The sequence below is a fragment of the Oncorhynchus gorbuscha genome, linkage group LG26 (assembly GCF_021184085.1).
Source record: "Oncorhynchus gorbuscha isolate QuinsamMale2020 ecotype Even-year linkage group LG26, OgorEven_v1.0, whole genome shotgun sequence".
NCBI lineage: Eukaryota > Metazoa > Chordata > Actinopteri > Salmoniformes > Salmonidae > Oncorhynchus > Oncorhynchus gorbuscha.
In genome coordinates, this window is record NC_060198.1 from 1,780,564 (window position 1) to 1,800,114 (window position 19,551).

At 41.9% G+C, this 19,551-nt stretch overlaps 1 protein-coding gene across 1 annotated transcript in view; it reads left to right on the forward strand.

Annotated features, from left to right (window-relative positions):
• adcy9 (adenylate cyclase 9) overlaps positions 1 to 19,551 on the forward strand; it is a 71,602-nt gene that overhangs the window by 8,992 nt on the left and 43,059 nt on the right. Inside the window, exon 4 of the mRNA XM_046332094.1 lies at positions 291 to 578. Within this exon, the coding sequence (XP_046188050.1) occupies positions 291 to 578 (288 nt within the window). The remainder of the gene's footprint in view (positions 1 to 290; positions 579 to 19,551) is intronic.

The following is a 19,551-nucleotide window of genomic DNA, read 5'->3' on the forward strand; positions in this document are numbered from 1 at the left end:
GTGCGCTGGTCTGAAGGTCTTTTGAAGCTGGTCTTCTTGACCTTTGGGTCAAAATGTTTTCCAATCAAACTATGGGAGCAATCAGCAGTGTGTGTGTGGTTACAGTATCTGTCTTTCTCCAGTTGGCTTTTTATACCCTGCACCTGTTACTAGTTACTGGATGTGTGCTCACTGCGTTCTGTCTGACCTGCGTGTGTTTGTGTTTCAGGGGTGATTGGGATCCGAGCAGTTTCACTACAAGGAAAACGGGTCAGTAAAGTCTTCTCCTGCTTCTTCTACTCTGAAACTAGGTATGATCGTGGCCATTGAGCAGTTCTGCCAGGAGACGTGTGAGACGGTGGACATGAGGGTGGGGGTCCACACCGGCACGGTCCTCTGTGGGATCCTGGGGATGAAGCGGTTCAAGTTCGACGTGTGGTCCAACGACGTCAACCTGGCCAACCTCATGGAACAATTGGGCGTCGCCGGGAAGGTTCACCTATCAGAGGCCACCGCCGGGTTTCTGGATGATCGGTACCAGCAGGAGGACGGGCGGGTGTTGGAGAGGGCGACGCAGGGCCTGATGGAGAAACTGAAGGGTAGGTTTTATTTGATTTTGTTCTGTGTCCCCCTTTTCAGTACACACATACTGATGTCAGGCAGGATGCAGGAACACCGGCCATCGCCATCTGCGCCCATTCCACATGATGGAGATATTTCCATAGTTATTACTTCCAATGTTGTTTTGGATAGTGTTTGAACGTTCGCTAAGATTATATTTGGTTGTGATCTTTGCAAAATGCCTATTTTGTACGCAGCAGTTGTTAGCTAGAAAGCTAACGCTCATTGACGTAGGCGGTGAGCAAAGCGGGCCAATAAGTCATTTTTCTGGGTGAAGTTGACATTTAAAAAAAAAAGTATAATGCAGTTGATTTGCGATGATGACACAAACTTCATATTAATAAGCAGGACATTCATACAAGTCCTTACAATCCAATTATAATCCTAAAGTAGTGTGGACGGCGCTCATAAGCAACATGTACATAGTCTTTTTGTGCTTCCGCTCTATGAGAACTCACTCGTGTTCTGCAACCAAGTTGTGTGCATTGCCCTCGTGCTCGGCAATGTTTGTAAACACCGAAAGGAGTCTATTTTGGTTCTACCTTGATTACTCATAATAACTGGGTGTTTTGATTTTATGCTGTTTAGTTGATTGTAACAATGAGGCGTGTTATGTACATCCCAAACGTTCTAAAACTGCTGCTTGGTAAGTATAACTTTCAATGAAAATAGAAGTTTACTCTAGGTTATTATATCTCCTTAGGAAATGTGTTTTTTACCTCTCACTTCGAACAAGAGCATTCAGGAATATAGCAAGTTATTACACATTTACAGACAACACGTGTGTAGTAGACTGTATGCTCACTGAATATACACATACATCACATTGAACAGCAGGAAATATTGCAGACTGTGGCTTTCATCCCATTGGGTGATGATATAATACCTAAAGCACATCACGGCCATATTCATGAAGCTTCTCAGAGCAGGACTGCTGATCCACCATCGGTTTTACCTTTTAAATCATATTTGAAAAAGATGACATGGACAGTGAGGACCTGATCCTAGATCAGCACTTCTACTCTGAGGCTTTATGAATATGGACCATGCAGGTTATCAGGTTTGCACAGGGCCATACGGGGTCATATGGGGTCATACAGGGCCATACAGGGTCATACAGGGCCATACGGGGTCATACAGGGCCATACAGGGTTATTCGGGCCATACAGGGTTATATGGGGCCATACGGGGTCATACAGGGCCATACAGGGTCATACAGGGCCATACAGGGTCATACGGGGCCATACAGGGTCATACGGGGTCATCATTTCAAAACTCATAAGTCACTGAGTGTTTCGTTAGTAAATGAGTTAGCGCTAACATATTCACACACACACACACACACACACACACACACACACACACACACACACACACACACACACACACACACACACACACACACACACACACACACACACACACACACACACACACACACACACACACACACACACACACACACACACACACACACACACACACACACACACACACACACACACACACACACACACACACACACACCGAGGCTGCTGGTTTATATTTGGCTGCTACTGTGTTTGTGCCCAGGTGTTGCATTGTGGGCAGAGCATGTTTGAGCTGTAGATAGGAGCTGATAAGATGGAGAGGGCAGGCACTTCAGTCCTGAGTAGGGTAGAAAAGTGGAGGGAGAGGGGGAGGGCAGGAGGAGGGCAGGAGAAGAGGGGAGGGCAAGAGAAGAGAGAGGAGGGCAGGAGAAGAGAGAGGAGGGCAGGAGAAGAGAGAGGAGGGCAGGAGAAGAGAGAGGAGGGCAGGAGAAGAGAGAGGAGGGCAGGAGAAGAGAGAGGCAAATAAATCAAAAGAAAGAGGTAAGTGTTTCAGTAGAGGTGTTCTCTGCTTCCTCCGCTTCCCTTTTGTATTATCTGACAAGGGGTCTCTTTCCAGGCATAGAGGTGTGTGTGTCCTGTCCAGCTTGACCTGCGGATGGGTACATCATCATCAGGGTAACGGTCTTTACAGCTGTACAGCAGGGTATTCCTTATGGACTCTTTAATCTGAGGTCTCATCTGAATAGGAGCTGGTGCTCTATTGTCAGCTATAATGTCACCTCACATAGAGGGTCTGTGTGTCTCTGTGTGTCTCTCTGTGTGTCTCTGTGTGTCTCTGTGTGTGTGTATAACCTTAAACACACAGTGAGTGCCTTTCAGCATATAATACAGATGTCTCTAACAGCTCCATCAGAGGGAGGGATGGAAAGAGGTAGAGAGAAAGAGGCGATGTGGGAGAGAGAGAGAGAGAGAGAGAGAGAGCGAGAGGGATGGAGGGAGGGATGGGGGTGTAGAGGGAGAGAGAGATCAGGACAATGGTTTCTTTATGAAAAAGAGACAGAATTCTCTCTGTCTATTTCTATAGTCTTTACCTGGCTGACAACTATTATTTACCCTCCTCTTTCTGTCTATCACTCTCTCTCAATTCAATTCAATTGACTTTATTGACATGGCAAGTTCATTATTACTTACATTGTCAAAGTATACATATATAAAAAATAAAAAAATATATATTTATATATAAATAAATGGTGGAACCAACAGCAATAATAGCAGTAGTGGCCATGGGATTACCATTAACAACAACTACAACAACAATATTAATCAGAACAACAATACATTAAAGCAATGGTAGTGGACCAGTGTCAACATGACTGAGAAGACACATGACCTGGTAGTGGACCAGTGTCAACATGACTGAGAAGACACATGACCTGGTAGTGGACCAGTGTCAACATGACTGAGAAGACACATGACCTGGTAGTGGACCAGTGTCAACATGACTGAGAAGACACATGACCTGGTAGTGGACCAGTGTCAACATGACTTAGAAGACACATGACCTGGTAGTGGACCAGTGTCAACATGACTGAGAAGACACATGACCTGGTAGTGGACCAGTGTCAACATGACTGAGAAGACACATGACCTGGTAGTGGACCAGTGTCAACATGACTGAGAAGACACATGACCTGGTAGTGGACCAGTGTCAACATGACTGAGAAGACACATGACCTGGTAGTGGACCAGTGTCAACATGACTGAGAAGACACATGACCTGGTAGTGGACCAGTGTCAACATGACTGAGAAGACACATGACCTGGTATGAAAGACAGAACAAAACAAGATGGGAAATATTATCCACATCACTTTGCACTTTTCACTGGCTGTTCCTCAGGTTGTGGCAGGAGGACACATATTTGGCTGCCAAAAACTGCACATTTTGTCTTTTCACCCAATAAATATTAGATGTTTTCTTCATCTTTTAGAGTTTCAAATTCTTTTTATTGAATTATAATTTTGGGAAAGAAATATTCTCTTTGGTCTGAGTATTTGTCACAGTGTAATAGGAAATGCAGCTCTGTCTCCTCTCTCTCTCTCTCTTTCACTGTCACCTTCTCTCTGTCCTCACCCTGACCCGAGTCACTTCACTGTGTCCCCTTGTTGAACCTCCTGATCACTCTCTCCAGCCACTCAGACAGGGTGTTACCTAGGAGTGTAACATTTCACCAAGCCCACAGTTCGGTTGGTATTGCGGTTTTGGGGTCACGGTTCGGTTTCAGTACGGCGGGATAAATGAAAATCCAAAAGTTACTGTAGTCATTTTTTGTTTAAGAAAATCCAAAGTGTTGTTATTCCTGATTCTATATATGATGTTGAGCTATATAATACCTGATGAGAGGACCATCAGGAATAACAACACTTTCTGTTTCCGTCAATGAAACACACCATTACTCATCAACTACACCACTAAAATAAAGTGCAATATGCGTGTGAAATCAATATGTGAACATGGCTCAGACATTGTATAGGCCTATACTATAATGTTACAAAGAGAAATATATGCGCACTTGAGTGACTCATAAAGGGGGCGTGTATGTAGTGCCAGTCTTCTAATTTGTCACTCTGGGGTAATGTGATGGGTTGTCACTGTTAAGTAGCTCTCTGTAGCCCTGGAAGTCCATCCATCTGTAGTAAGCGCAACCCAGGGTGCTTTTGCCAATTCAGCTTAAGCTTGCTTATATAGAGCGGTTACTACCTACTTGCTGAAAAGGGTGCGAGAGGGCAAATTCATAATGTGGCTCAAGCACCTTCACAAGGTGCTGAAACCCCCTATTCTTCTCAACCAGGAGAATGGTGCATATCCACCACTATAAAAATACCTATCTCTCTTGTCATTTCTTTGGCCCGGTCAGAATCAGCTCCAGTGGTAGGAATACTGGGGTGATGTCGGCGTAAATGTGTCAAAATGTTTTGAGGTGCGTGGTGACATACTCTCTCTGTCCCTCGTCGTTGTAATCTACTGGGAAGCCAAAATGTCCCCAAACTGGAGATTAAAACGATGACGAAGGATCCTCCATTTCCGGTTAATCGACCCCACCACTTGCCATTGTGCAGAACTAGTTCTTGACTGCGCCTCACAAAAGGTTTGAAATGCACCAATTAAGATTCTAATTTTGATTACAATGTGCGCCTAGGCTCCAGTTGTTTTAACGGAATAGCCCAAAATGTTTTTTTCAGCTCCGATTTACTCAAGAGACCTACAACGCAGCGGAGACATCGCCTACAGGCCCTAGTGTTTTCATTTTATATACAGTGCCTTCGGAAGCAATATACACACAATACCCCATAATGAAATATTAGCAATTTTATTGAAAGTCAAAAACAGAAATATCTTATTTACATAAGTAACCTGACCATTTGCTATGAGACTTGAAATTGAGCTCAGGTGCATTCTGTTAACATTGATCATCCTTGATGTTTCTACAACTTGATTGACTCCACATGTGGTAAATTCAATTGATTGGACATGATTTGAAAAGGCATACACCTGTGTATATAAGGTCCCACAGTTGACACTGCATGTCAGAGAAAAAACCAAGCCATGAGGTCGACGGAATTGTCCGTAGAGCTCTGAGACAAGATTGTGTCGAGGGTCAGATCTGGGGAAGGGTACCAACAACAATTCTGCAGCATTAAAGGTCCCCAAGAACACAGTGGCCTCCCTCATTCTTAAATGGAAGAAGTTTGGAACCATCAAGACTCTTCCTGGAGCTGACCGCCAGGCAAAACTGAGCAATCTAGGGAGAAGAGCTTTGGTCAGGGAGGTGACCAAGATTCCGATGGTCACTCTGACAGAGCTCCAGAGTTCCTCTGTGGAGATTGGAGAACCTTCCAGAAGGACAACCATCTTTTCAGCACTCCACCAATCAGGCCTTTATGGTGGAGTGGCCAGACAGAAGCCACTGCTCAGTAAAAGGCACACAACAGCCTGGTTGGAGTTTGCCAAAAGGCACCTAAAGACTCTCAGACCAGGTGAAACAAGATTCTCTGGTCTGATGAAACTAAGATTGGACTCTATGGCCTGAAAGCCAAGCATCACGCCTGGAGGAAACCTGACACCATCCCTACGATGAAGCATGGTGGTGGCAGCATCATGCTGTATGGATGTTTTTAAGCGGCAGGGACTGGGAAACTAGTCAGGATCGAGGCAAAGATGAACGGAGCAAAGTACAGAGAGATCCTTGGTGAAAACCTGATCCAAAGTGGAAAGTTCACCTTCCAACAGGACAATGACCCTAAGCACACAACCAAGACAACGCAGGAGTTGCTTTGGGACAAGTCTCTGAATGTCCTTGAGTGGCCCAGCCAGGGCCTGGACTTGAGAGATCTGGAGAGATCTGAAAAAAGCTGTGAAGCAACACTCCTTATCCAACCTGACAGAGCTTTAGAGGATCTGCAGAGAAGAATTGGAGAAACTCCCCAAATACAGGTCTGCCAAGCTTGTAGCGTCAAACCCAAGAAGACTCATGGCTGTAATTGCTGCCAAAGGTGCTTCAACAAAGTACTGAGTAAAGAGTCTGAATACTTATGTAAATGTGATATTTCTGAATAAAAAAAAAATAAAAAAATGCAAAAATGTCTGTTCGCAAAAATTAACAAAATGTCTTTGTTTTGTCATTATGGGGTAGTGTATGTAGCTTGATGAGGGAAATAACTATTTAATGCATATTTGAATAGGTCTGTGACCTAACAACATGTGGAAAAAGTCAAGGGATCTGAATACTTTCTGATGGCACTGTATATTGTTTTATGTTCTCATTCGGTTTCACAGTTTGGACCGAACCGAGGTCCCCATACCGAACGGTTTGGTACAAATACGTGTACCGTTACACCCCTAGTGTTACCCGTCTCATCCACTCAGCGATTCACCTGTCATTCACACCCCCCCCACACACACAGCACACACACACAGCCCTTACTCAACACCAGTTTATTGCAATGACTCATGGTTTTCTCATATAGCTTTACTAGCAGTGATAGCCTCTCTGTGCCCCGGCGCTGCTATTTGTGTGTGTGTGTGTTTGAATCTGCCATCTCTCCTATTTCAGCCCAGGTGGTGAGGCTTGCATTTTGTGCCTAGAGGTTTGTTGTTGTTAAGCTCTGGGCTCCACACATACACACACACACACACACACACACACACACACACACACACACACACACACACACACACACACACACACACACACACACACACACACACACACACACACACACACACACACACACACACACACACACACACACACACACACACACACACACACACACACACACACACACACACACAAAGAGTCTGAATGGCCATGGATAGATATGCTGTGTTCAGGGTTTTTTCTCCTGTTGTGGTGTGCTGTTACTCAGGGAAGTGGGGTTAGGAATGAGTGTGTTTGTACGTGTGTGTGTGCATTAAATTGCATTAATTGCATGTATGCATCTGCAAGCTCATCCTGGGATACCCAGTATTACTGGTAGTGCACACAAGTTTTTTATTTATTTTTTAAACGCAGCAAGATATTTCTTATGCACTTTATTTTTTTCCTGCGTGAAAAAGTATGAATTCTGCGTTAACTAGCAAGTTAAACTTGGGAGTTGCGTTATCTAAGTAAGTGGCTGAATTAATAAGGTGAAGGGGCATTACATTGTGGTAGCTTTCTGCCGTGTTTGAGAAGTCAAATCCCTTTGGATGAGTTGTCTGTACAGCTGCCACTGCAGTTTGATTTCCTTGCATTTTTTCTCCTCTCCATTCTGGGCCTGTCTGCTCCTCCCCCTCGTCTCCAAGCAGAGCAGATAGGCCCGTTGCCCTAGCGACTCCAGACTCCACACAGACACAGCATGTACAAAAGTACTGTTCTTCCTTCAGACAAGAATGTGTCAAAACTTTGTTCATTTGCACAATGTCTCTCATTCATATTTGCTTGGATTATTTTCGTTAGCATATTTAGCTAGCAACCTCCATGAAAATTCACTATTACTTATGGTAATTTTGTTAGCATTCTGGTAATAGTTTTTTTGGGCGCCCCCAAGCCAGTAATACTGTAAATCCTGGGACGAGAGAAGGACGGTACGACGATATGAAAATCTGGATACCGACCAACCCTTCACAATGCCGTTGGCACCTTTATCCCTATATAGTGCAATACTTTTGGCCGGAACCCGTAAAAGTAGTGTACTAAGAAGGGAATAGGGTGCCATTTGGGATGCAGACATAGAGTATCTTAACTGCAGCTGTAGGAAGATAGCAGTACATGGGGATAAGTTACCTGTAGCTAGCGTTAGCATATTTCAGGGCTAGAATACTGTTCTAGCCTGATTGTAGCTATGATATTGTACTGGGCCCAGACAGGACCAGTCTCTTCTTCCCACTACTATATGTCTGTCAGTCGTGTGGGTGGCAGTAGATAGGCTACTTAGTCTTAATTAAACCATGACACACTCCAGCTAATGAACTAGTGTAGCGCAGTAGGAAGTCTATAATATACTGATCTAGTGTAGCACAGTAGTATGTCAACAATATACTACTAATGAACTAGTGAAGTGCAGTAGGAGGTCAATAATATACTACTAATGAACTAGTGTAGTGCAGTAGGTCAATAATACAGTTGAAGTCAGAAGTTTACATACACCCTAGCCAAATACACTCAGTTTTTCACAATTCCTGACATTTAATCCTAGTAAAAATTCCCTGTCTTAGGTCAGTTAGGATCACCACTTCATTTTAAGAATGTGAAAAAGAATAATAGTAGAGAGAATTATTTCTTTCAGATTTGATTTCTTTCATCACATTCCCAGTAGGTCAGAAGTTTACATACACTCAATTAGTATTTGGTAGCATTGCCTTTAAATTTTTAAACTTGGGTCAAACATTTCGGGTAGCCTTCCACAAGCTTCCCACAATAAGCTGGGTGAATTTTGGCCCATTCCTCCTGACAGAGCTGGTGTAACTGAGTCAGATTCGTAGGCCTCCTTGCTCGAACACGCTTTTTCAGTTCTGCCCACAAATATTCTATAGGATTGAGGTCAGGGCTTTGTGATGGCCACTCCAATACCTTGACTTTGTTGTCCTTAAGCCATTTTGCCACAACTTTGGAAGTATGCTTGGGGTCATTGTCCATTTGGAAGACCCATTTACGACCAAGCTTTAACTTCCTGACTGATGTCTTGAGATGTTGCTTCAATATATCCACATAATTTTCCTCCTCATGATGTCATCTATTTTGTGAAGTGCACCAGTCCCTCCTGCAGCAAAGCACCCCCACAACATGATTCTGCCACCCCCGTGCTTCACAGTTGGGATGGTGTTCTTCGGCTTGCAAGCCTCCCCTTTTTCCTCCAAACATAACGATGGTCATTATGGCCAAACAGTTCTATTTTTGTTTCATCAGACCAGAGGACATTTCTGCAAAAAGTACGATCTTTGTCCCCATGTGCAGTTGCAAACTGTAGTCAGGCTTTTTTTATGGTGGTTTTGGAGCAGTGGCCTTTTTTACTTGCTGAGCGACCTTTCAGGTTGTGTCGATATAGGACTCGTTTTACTTTGGATATAGATACTTTTGTACCTGTTTCCTCCAGCATCTTCACAAGGTCCTTTGCTGTTGTTCTGGAATTGATTTGCACTTTTCGCACCAAAGTTCTTTCATCTCTAGGAGACAGAGCGCGTCTCCTTTCTGAGCGGTATGATGGCTGTGTGGTCCCATGGTGTTTATACTTGTGTACTATTGTTTGTACAGATGAACGTGATGCCTTCAAGCGTTTGGAAATTGATCACAAGGATGAACCAGACTTGTGGAGGTCTACAATTTGTTTTCTGAGGTCTTGGCTGATTTATTTAGATTTTCCCATGATGTCATGCAAAGAGGCACTGAGTTTGAAGGTAGGCCTTGAAATGCATCCACAAGTACACCTCCAATTGACTCAAATCATGTCAATTAGCCTATCAGAAGCTTCTAAAGCCATGACATAATTTTCTTGAATTTTCCAAGCTGTTTAAAGGCACAGTCAACTTAGTGTATGTAAACTTCTGACCCACTGGAATTGTGATTAAGTGAAATAATCGGTCTGTAAACAATTGTTGGAAAAATTACTTGTGTCATGCACAAAGTAGATGTCCTAACCGATTTGCTAAAACTATAGTTTGTTAACAAGAATATTGTGGAGTGGTTGAAAAACAAGTTTTAATGACTCCAACCTAAGTGAATGTAAACTTCCGACCTCAACTGTATATTGAAGTGGTGTACTGCAGTGGGAGGTCAATAATATACTACTAATGAACTAGTGCAGCACAGTAGGAATTCAATCATATTCTCAACTGGTGTAGCACAGCAGTAGATCAATAATATACTGAACTAGTGTAATGCAGTAGGAGATCAATAATATCCTGAACTAGTGTAATGCAGTAGGAGATCAATAATATACTGAACTAGTGTAATGCAGTAGGAGATCAATAATATCCTGAACTAGTGTAATGCAGTAGGAGATCAATAATATCCTGAACTAGTGTAATGCAGTAGGAGATCAATAATATCCTGAACTAGTGTAATGCAGTAGGAGATCAATAATATCCTGAACTAGTGTAATGCAGTAGGAGATCAATAATATCCTGAACTAGTGTAATGCAGTAGGAGATCAATAATATCCTGAACTAGTGTAATGCAGTAGGAGATCAATAATATCCTGAACTAGTGTAATGCAGTAGGAGATCAATAATATACTGAACTAGTGCAATGCAGTAGGAGATCAATAATATACTGAACTAGTGCAATGCAGTAGGGGATCAATAATATACTGAACTAGTGTAATGCAGTAGGAGATCAATAATATACTGAACTAGTGCAATGCAGTAGGGGATCAATAATATACTGAACTAGTGTAATGCAGTAGGAGATCAATAATATACTGAACTAGTGTAGTGCGGTAGGATGTCAATAATATCCTACTAATGAACTTGTGTACCGCAGTAGGAGGTCAATAGTATACTATTAATGGGAGCTGTGTCTCTCTCTCTCTCTCTCTCTCTCTCTCTCTCTCTCTCTCTCTCTCTCTCTCTCTCTCTCTCTCTGTCTCTTCATCCTTGGTAGTAGAGGGAGTATTCTAGTCAGGTTAGAGTGTGTGCCGGTGCAGATACTGGAGCCCAACCCTGTTCTATCAGATCCCAGCCATACAGCACACACACTGCAGAGAGACAACATGGTAGAAGAATAAGACACACACATGGTGCTTCTGAAATGACACTCTATTCCCTGTCCTATTGGTCTGTGTGTTTGTGTTTGGCCGTGTGTGTCTACGTTTTCTGTCTACCCAATAGACTGTCATATGGCCTGTTTCGAAAGATGTCTTGAAGGGATTATGTTGACAATTGATATTGTGTGAATTATATCTCCACATAAAACCCATGAAATCAGCGGTTGGCCCAGTTTCCTAATAAAACGATGAATCATGTGTCCTTAATTGAGACAGCAGACAAGCACAGACATGCTAACCAAGAACGCTCTACTACAGTTTCTATCCAAGCTATTTGTCTCCACTGTCGCGTCATGTGACGTCACTTCCTGCTGCGCACCGGTGTTAAAGGTCCCCCTGTGTGTTGATCCAGTTGGGTAGAATGGTTCATATAGGAGCAATTACCAAAAAATAAACTATATATTTTTCTATATATATCTTTTTTTAAATTCAGCCCGGGGTCTCAACGCACTGTTGAGAGTTAGAATAGTAGAATACACAAGGTGCAAGTTCGAGAATCTTTTTCTAAGTCATGGTTGCATTACCAACCAGGGGTCACTGATATATCATATTTTTCTCTCAGCCCCATGGCAAAATGAATAGAATTGCAGGGAACTTGCTTTAAAACTACAACATTGCTCTCCGCCCCATGGCAAAATGAGTAGAATTGCAGGGAACTTGCTTTAAAACTACAACATTGCTCTCCGCCCCATGGCAAAATGAGTAGAATTGCAGCGAACTTGCTTTAAAACTACAACATTGCTCTCCGCCCCATGGCAAAATGAGTAGAATTGCAGGTAACTTGCTTTACAACTACAAAATTGCTCTCCGCCCCATGGCAAAATGAGTAGAATTGCAGGTAACTTGCTTTACAACTACAACATTGCTCTCCGCCCCATGGCAAAATGAGTAGAATTGCAGGGAACTTGCTTTAAAACTACAACATTGCTCTCCGCCCCATGGCAAAATGAGTAGAATTGCAGGGAACCTGCTTTAAAACTACAACATTGCTCTCCGCCCCATGGCAAAATGAGTAGAATTGCAGGGAACTTGCTTTAAAACTACAACATTGCTCTCTGCCCCATGGCAAAATGAGTAGAATTGCAGGGAACTTGCTTAAAAACTACAACATTGCTCTACGTCCAATGGCAAAATGAGTAGAATTGCAGGAAATGAACTCTAACCACTCACACGGGTGAGGGGAGGAGGAGGAGAGGGCAAAGTGTTGCGTGTCTACCTCCTATGAGAGATTCAGGGAGAGTGTCTGTCTCTGTGTGTCTCTGTGGCTGCGTCTGTCTGTCTGTCTGTCTGTGTGTGCGTGGTGGGCAGGGTATAGGCCTGAAAAGGTCAGACTCATTCTCTATAGGCTAGACACCCCTATCAGAGGAGAAAAGCGGATGGTATCTAATGCTGAGAGAAGTGGAGTGTGTGTGTTGCTCTGGCAGCTGTTTAAAGCATTTGTTGTGGGACAATTGAATGTGTGAGTGAGAAGCAGTTGGTTATCTCTGGCACTGCTGTGTGTGTGTATGTGTGTGTGTCTGCATTTTTGCGTGTGTGTGTGTGTGTGTGGAAGCTGGCTGTAGTGCAGGCTCTGGGGTAGAGTGTGTGTTAAATGGTTGGTGGAAATAAAACATGCAGAGCAAGGCCCAGGAGCTGCTTAAAAAACCATGAGCATCACTAGCACAGATTTGGATGCTTCATTGTGGATCCAGATGAAGTATCTACAGCGTTGTTATAGAGAATTCGAAGTCAATTTATTGTTATTGCTTTCACTAAATTCAAGTTATCATGGTGTCATAAACAAGCTCTCTAGTTCTCTGTCTCCTAGTGGCCTAGAAATTATAGTTCGTTGACTTAAAGGTTTACTGCTGGAGGGAGAGAGAAAGTGAGCGAAGAGAGAGAGCGAGCGAAGAGAGAGAGCGAGCGAAGAGAGAGAGAGGGATAGAGAGGAAGAGAGAAAAGAAACAGAGCCTGTAGCCACAACCTCTTTCCCAAGGATTTCCCACAGTCCAGCTAGGAGTGGGGGAGGGAATGTGTGTGTGTGTTTATGTGTGTGTGTGGCAACATGAAAAGGGTGAATCATGAGAGGGGGAGGAACATTCAGTAAGACAACACACACACACCAATGAAGGATGCCAGCCAGCCAGGACTTTCCTGCCACCTACATTTGATTGAGAAGCTATATGATAAGTCCTAGGGTTAATGATGAAGGACATAGAGGGATGGTGTCTGACATGACTACAGTCAGTTAGAAAACCAAAGCCTGCAACAACAGTCACTCTGTATTCTGTTGTTCTGTCCCTTGGGTCATGGTAAGTGAGGAGTGTGTGTACATGCGTGTGTTTGAGAAGGAGAGAGTGTGAGTGAGTGTGTACATGCATGTGTTTGAGAAGGAGAGAGTGTGAGTGAGTGTGTACATGCGTGTGTTTGAGAAGGAGAGAGTGTGAGTGAGTGTGTACATGCTTGTGTGCATCTGTGTCTTTTCCCCCCTATTTTTCCAGCAGTAGTGGCGAGGGTAGTGTTAGCGCAATGACATGCTAGCTGTTCCCATAGACATCCAGTCATTGAGCTCACGCTAGATAGAAACTTCCTTCAAAATGCATGCAGAGACATAAAATGGTGTCCAGGATTTCATCTGACTATGTGTGCCAAAACCTTGCACGATCCATTTCAAAGGGCGTATCTGTAGAAATCTATAAGGAGAAACGTTTTTACATCATATATTTTGGAGTGGTGGCAACATTTGATCAGTGGTGGGCCACTGCTGCTAAATGAATATAAGGGACACACTGGTGTCTGTCTGTGTAGTGAGGGACAGTGTGTAGGTCAATGTGACGCAACGTCACTCTAACATCCCCTCCAACACTCTGGATCTCCCTACTGACAGCTCCTGTTAGTGAAAGAGACAGAGGGAGAGGGAGAGGGAAGGGCAGAATAAGAGGGAGAGGGGCGGGATGGATGGATGGATGGACAGAGGGGGACAAATGGGGAGGGAGAGAGAAGGAGAGATAAAGAGGGAGAGGGAAAGAAGAAAGGAGGGATGAACAGAGGGAGAGAGGGAGCGTGGCTCCCAGGACAGTATTTGCCCTATAATATGGCCCACAACTGAGCGAGGCCCACGAGAGGAAGGAGAGGAGGAGGAGGGAGGGAGAGGGGGATGGGGCGGCCTCATCCTCCGTTCCATCACTGTGTCCTAATATGGAGGCATCTGAAACCACACAGACCTAGTTCTCAAGGAGAGGGAGAGAGCGATACAGATATTGTTGGTATACTTTAGTTAGATTAACACTTTGTTAGATCTTCTTGTTGGCTATATATTTACTAAACGTTGGGTGTGGGTTTCACACACACACGCACACACATTTCCACACACACATTTCATTGGCTGCGTCTGGGACCAGAGTGGACCGTGTGACCCCGAAGGTCGCTGTAGATGATTTTGATCATTTGGGCCTAAGCAGCCGAGAGGTCAAGGGTCAGGGGCAGGTGTCACGTGACAGGAAGTGGTGAAGTTCGGAGCAGGACGCTCCGGGATTCTCTCTAAAACCCACTGTCTTTATATTCCCGCTGCTGGAACACAATGCAGTGAAGAAATGTCAACTTTGGTTCTCAAAAGGACTTGATAGCAAAGTAATGGAATGTAGTGTAGTATATATTGAAAAGGCAAAGATCTTGGCAATGTAATGTATGTGACTAATACAATATATGAATGACTAGTAATAACCTCATGGAGTTGGTGACCCTTGTTCTCCACTACAGAGCAGTAAAAGTGTATGATTCACAGGAGGCTGCTGAGGGGAGAACGCCTTTAGCTAATGATATGCATGTCAATATCTCATGTCTCAAAGTGGAGGAGAGATTTGACTTCATCCCTGCTTTAGTTAATGATATGCATGTCAATATCTCATGTCTCAAAGTGGAGGAGAGATTTGACTTCATCCCTGCTTGTTTTTCTAAGAATTGTTGACCAGCTGAATGTTCCCGAGCTGTCTGTTTAAACTACTGGCAGCTCGGACATCCATGCATGCCCCACAAGACATGCCACCAGAGGTCTCTTCACAGTCCCAATGTCCAGAACAGACTATGGGAGGCACACAGTACTACATAGAGCCATGAGTACATGGAACTCTATTCCACATCAGGTAACTGATGCGAGCAGTAAAATTAGATTTAAAAAGCAGGTAAAAATACACCTTATGGAACAGCGGGGACTGTGAAGAGACACACACAAAGGTACAGACACGGGCATACGCACACAAGCGCGAGCACACACACTCTACACACACGTATATTGTTATATTGTTGTATGGTGGTATTATACATGTTGTAATGTAGATGTGTAGTGGTGTAATATTGTTGTATGGTGGTATTATACATGTTGTATTGTAGTGGTGTAATATTGTTGTATGGTGGTATTATACATGTTGTAATGTAGATGTGTAGTGGTGTAGGGCATGTTTGAAAGTTTTATAGCCCATGTCCCTTCACAGAGGCGGGCCACTGAGTGAGCAGCCCTAACTTATGAAAACCCGCATCTCACATTTTAGAAGCTAAAATCACATTTGATCCCGTCACAAATAATTTCATATTCAAACATTTAAATTGAACAACAATTCCATGTGAATCCGATATCTCTGATGTGTAGACTTTCCACTGTAGAGTTTATGTCATCTTATCATTGATGAGAATGTCTCAGATGACAACCGAACTGACATCATATTCATTAAGTACCACAGCATATGTTCAATTGGTCGGATTACCAGAATATAGTTCATTTCCCCCCACCTTCTGATGTTCCCAGAATCTCTATGTTAACCAAGTTTTTTTTAAAGTAACCTCAGTAGACTAGAGAGAGGGAAAAGGGGGGAAGAGGTATTTATGACTGTCATAAACCTACCCCCCAGGCCAACGTCATGACAGTACTGTAGAAGTGTAGTGGTGTAATAATGTTGTATGGTGGTATTATACATGGTGTATTGTAGATGTGTAGTGGTGTAATAATGTTGTATGGTGGTATTATACATGTTGTAGTGTAGTGGTGTAATATTGTTGTTTGGTGGTATTATACATGTTGTATTGTAGAAGTGTAGTGGTGTAATATTATTGTATGATGTATTGTATTATATGTGATGTAAGTGCCTTAATGTGTTTGGACCCCAGGAAGAGTAGCTGCTGCCTTGGCAACAGCTAATGGGGATCCCTAATAAATACCAATACAAACGGCTCATAATAATGTCTGGAACAGAGCGAATGGAATGGCATCAAACACATGGAAACCATTCCACCTATTCTGCTCCAGTCATTACCACAAGCCGGTTATCCCCAATTAAGGTGCCACCAACCTCCTGTGGTATGATTCCACCCCTGTTCCATTCATCCTATACTGGTCTATAGGTCAAGTTCTGACCCCAGTGTAATGATTCCACCACTGTTCCATTCATCCTATACTGGTCTATAGGTCAAGTTCTGACCCCAGTGTATGATTCCACCACTGTTCCATTCATCCTATACTGGTCTATAGGTCAAGTTCTGACCCCAGTGTATGATTCCACCACTGTTCCATTCATCCTATACTGGTCTATAGGTCAAGTTCTGACCCCAGTGTAATGATTCCACCACTGTTCCATTCATCCTATACTGGTCTATAGGTCAAGTTCTGACCCCAGTGTATGATTCCACCACTGTTCCATTCATCCTATACTGGTCTATAGGTCAAGTTCTGACCCCAGTGTAATGATTCCACCACTGTTCCATTCATCCTATACTGGTCTATAGGTCAAGTTCTGACCCCAGTGTATGATTCCACCACTGTTCCATTCATCCTATGCTGGTCTATAGGTCAAGTTCTGACCCCAGTGTATGATTCCACCACTGTTCCATTCATCCTATACTGGTCTATAGGTCAAGTCCCCACTGTCCAGTGGATGTTGTGTAATATTGGACACCTGTAGTGTGTGGGTGTGTTTCCGTTCTGTTTGGATTAAAAGGGAGAGGAATGGTCTTGGCTGTGGTATAGACAGAGTTAGGGTGTACATGTGGAATGTCACACACACCCCGCTCACACACATACGCTCACATATACACATTCTGCTCACACACACCCCGCTCACATATACACATTCTGCTCACACACACACACCCGCTCACACACATACACTCACATATACACATTCTGCTCACACACATACGCTCACATATACACATTCTGCTCACACACATACGCTCACATATACACATTCTGCTCACACACATACGCTCACATATACACATTCTGCTCACACACATACGCTCACATATACACATTCTGCTCACACACATACACTCACATATACACATTCTGCTCACACACACCCCACTCACATATACACATTCTGCTCACACACACCCCGCTCACATACATACACTCACATTTACACACCCCGACAGACTGACAAGGATATAGGTGTGGCACTCTCTTCTGCTCTTGTCTCATTCATACACTCTCATTCATTCATTCATTCATTCATTTGTTCTATCATGTATTCATTTATGAATTCAATCATTAATTTATTCATCCATTTCATCATTCACTTATTCATTTCATCATTCAATAATTTATTGATTCCATCATTCATTAATTTATTCCATCATTCAATAATTTATAAATTTGTTCATTTATTCCATCATTCATTCATTCATTCCATCATTCATTCATTCATTCCATCATTCATTCATTTATTCCATCATTCATTCATTTATTCCATCATTCATTCATTCATTCCATCATTCATTCATTCCATCATTCATTCATTTATTCCATCATTCATTCATTCATTTATTCCATCATTCATTCATTCATTCATTTATTACATCATTCATTCATTCATTCATTTATTCCATCATTCATTCATTTATTCCATCATTCATTCATTCATTCCATCATTCATTCATTTATTCCATCATTCATTCATTCATTCATTCATTCATTTATTCCATCATTCATTCATTCATTTATTCCATCATTCATTCATTCATTTATTCCATCATTCATTCATTCATTTATTCCATCATTCATTCATTCATTCCATCATTCATTCATTCATTCATTCCATCATTCATTCATTTATTCCATCATTCATTCATTTATTCCATCATTCATTCATTCATTCCATCATTCATTCATTTATTCCATCATTCATTCATTCATTCATTTATTCCATCATTCATTCATTCATTCATTCCATCATTCATTCATTTATTCCATCATTCATTCATTCATTCATTTATTCCATCATTCATTCATTCATTCATTTATTCCATCATTCATTCATTCATTCATTTATTCCATCATTCATTCATTCATTCATTCCATCATTCATTCATTTATTCCATCATTCATTCATTCATTCATTTATTCCATCATTCATTCATTCATTTATTCCATCATTCATTCATTCATTTATTCCATCATTCATTTATTCCATCATTCATTCATTCATTCATTCCATCATTCATTCATTTATTCCATCATTCATTCATTCATTCCATCATTCATTCATTTATTCCATCATTCATTCATTTATTCCATCATTCATTCATTCATTTATTCCATCATTCATTCATTCATTCATTTATTCCATCATTCATTCATTCATTTATTCCATCATTCATTCATTCATTTATTCCATCATTCATTCATTTATTCCATCATTCATTCATTCATTCATTTATTCCATCATTCATTCATTCATTTATTCCATCATTCATTCATTCATTTATTCCATCATTCATTCATTTATTTATTCCATCATTCATTCATTCATTTATTCCATCATTCCATCATTCATTTATTCCATCATTCATTCATTCATTTATTCCATCATTCATTCATTCATTTATTCCATCATTCATTCATTCATTTATTCCATCATTCATTCATTCATTCATTCATTTATTCCATTCATTCATTCATTCATTTATTTCATTCATTCATTCATTCATTTATTCCATCATTCATTCATTCATTTATTCCATCATTCATTCATTCATTCATTCATTCATTCATTCATTCATTCATTCATTCATTCCATCATTCATTCATTTATTCCATCATTCATTCATTCATTCATTTATTCCATCATTCATTCATTCATTTATTCCATCATTCATTCATTCATTCCATCATTCATTCATTCATTCATTCATTCATTCATACATTCATTCATTCATTCATACACACTTTCCTGTGTCCATGTTTCAGTCTTTACCTCTTTTTACTCTTATTTGCCCCTCCTCCATCTCCATCTCTCTGTCTTTCTCTCTTGAACGAGTCCATCTGTCTTTCTCTCTTGATCTAGTCCAATGTCTTTCTCTCTTGAA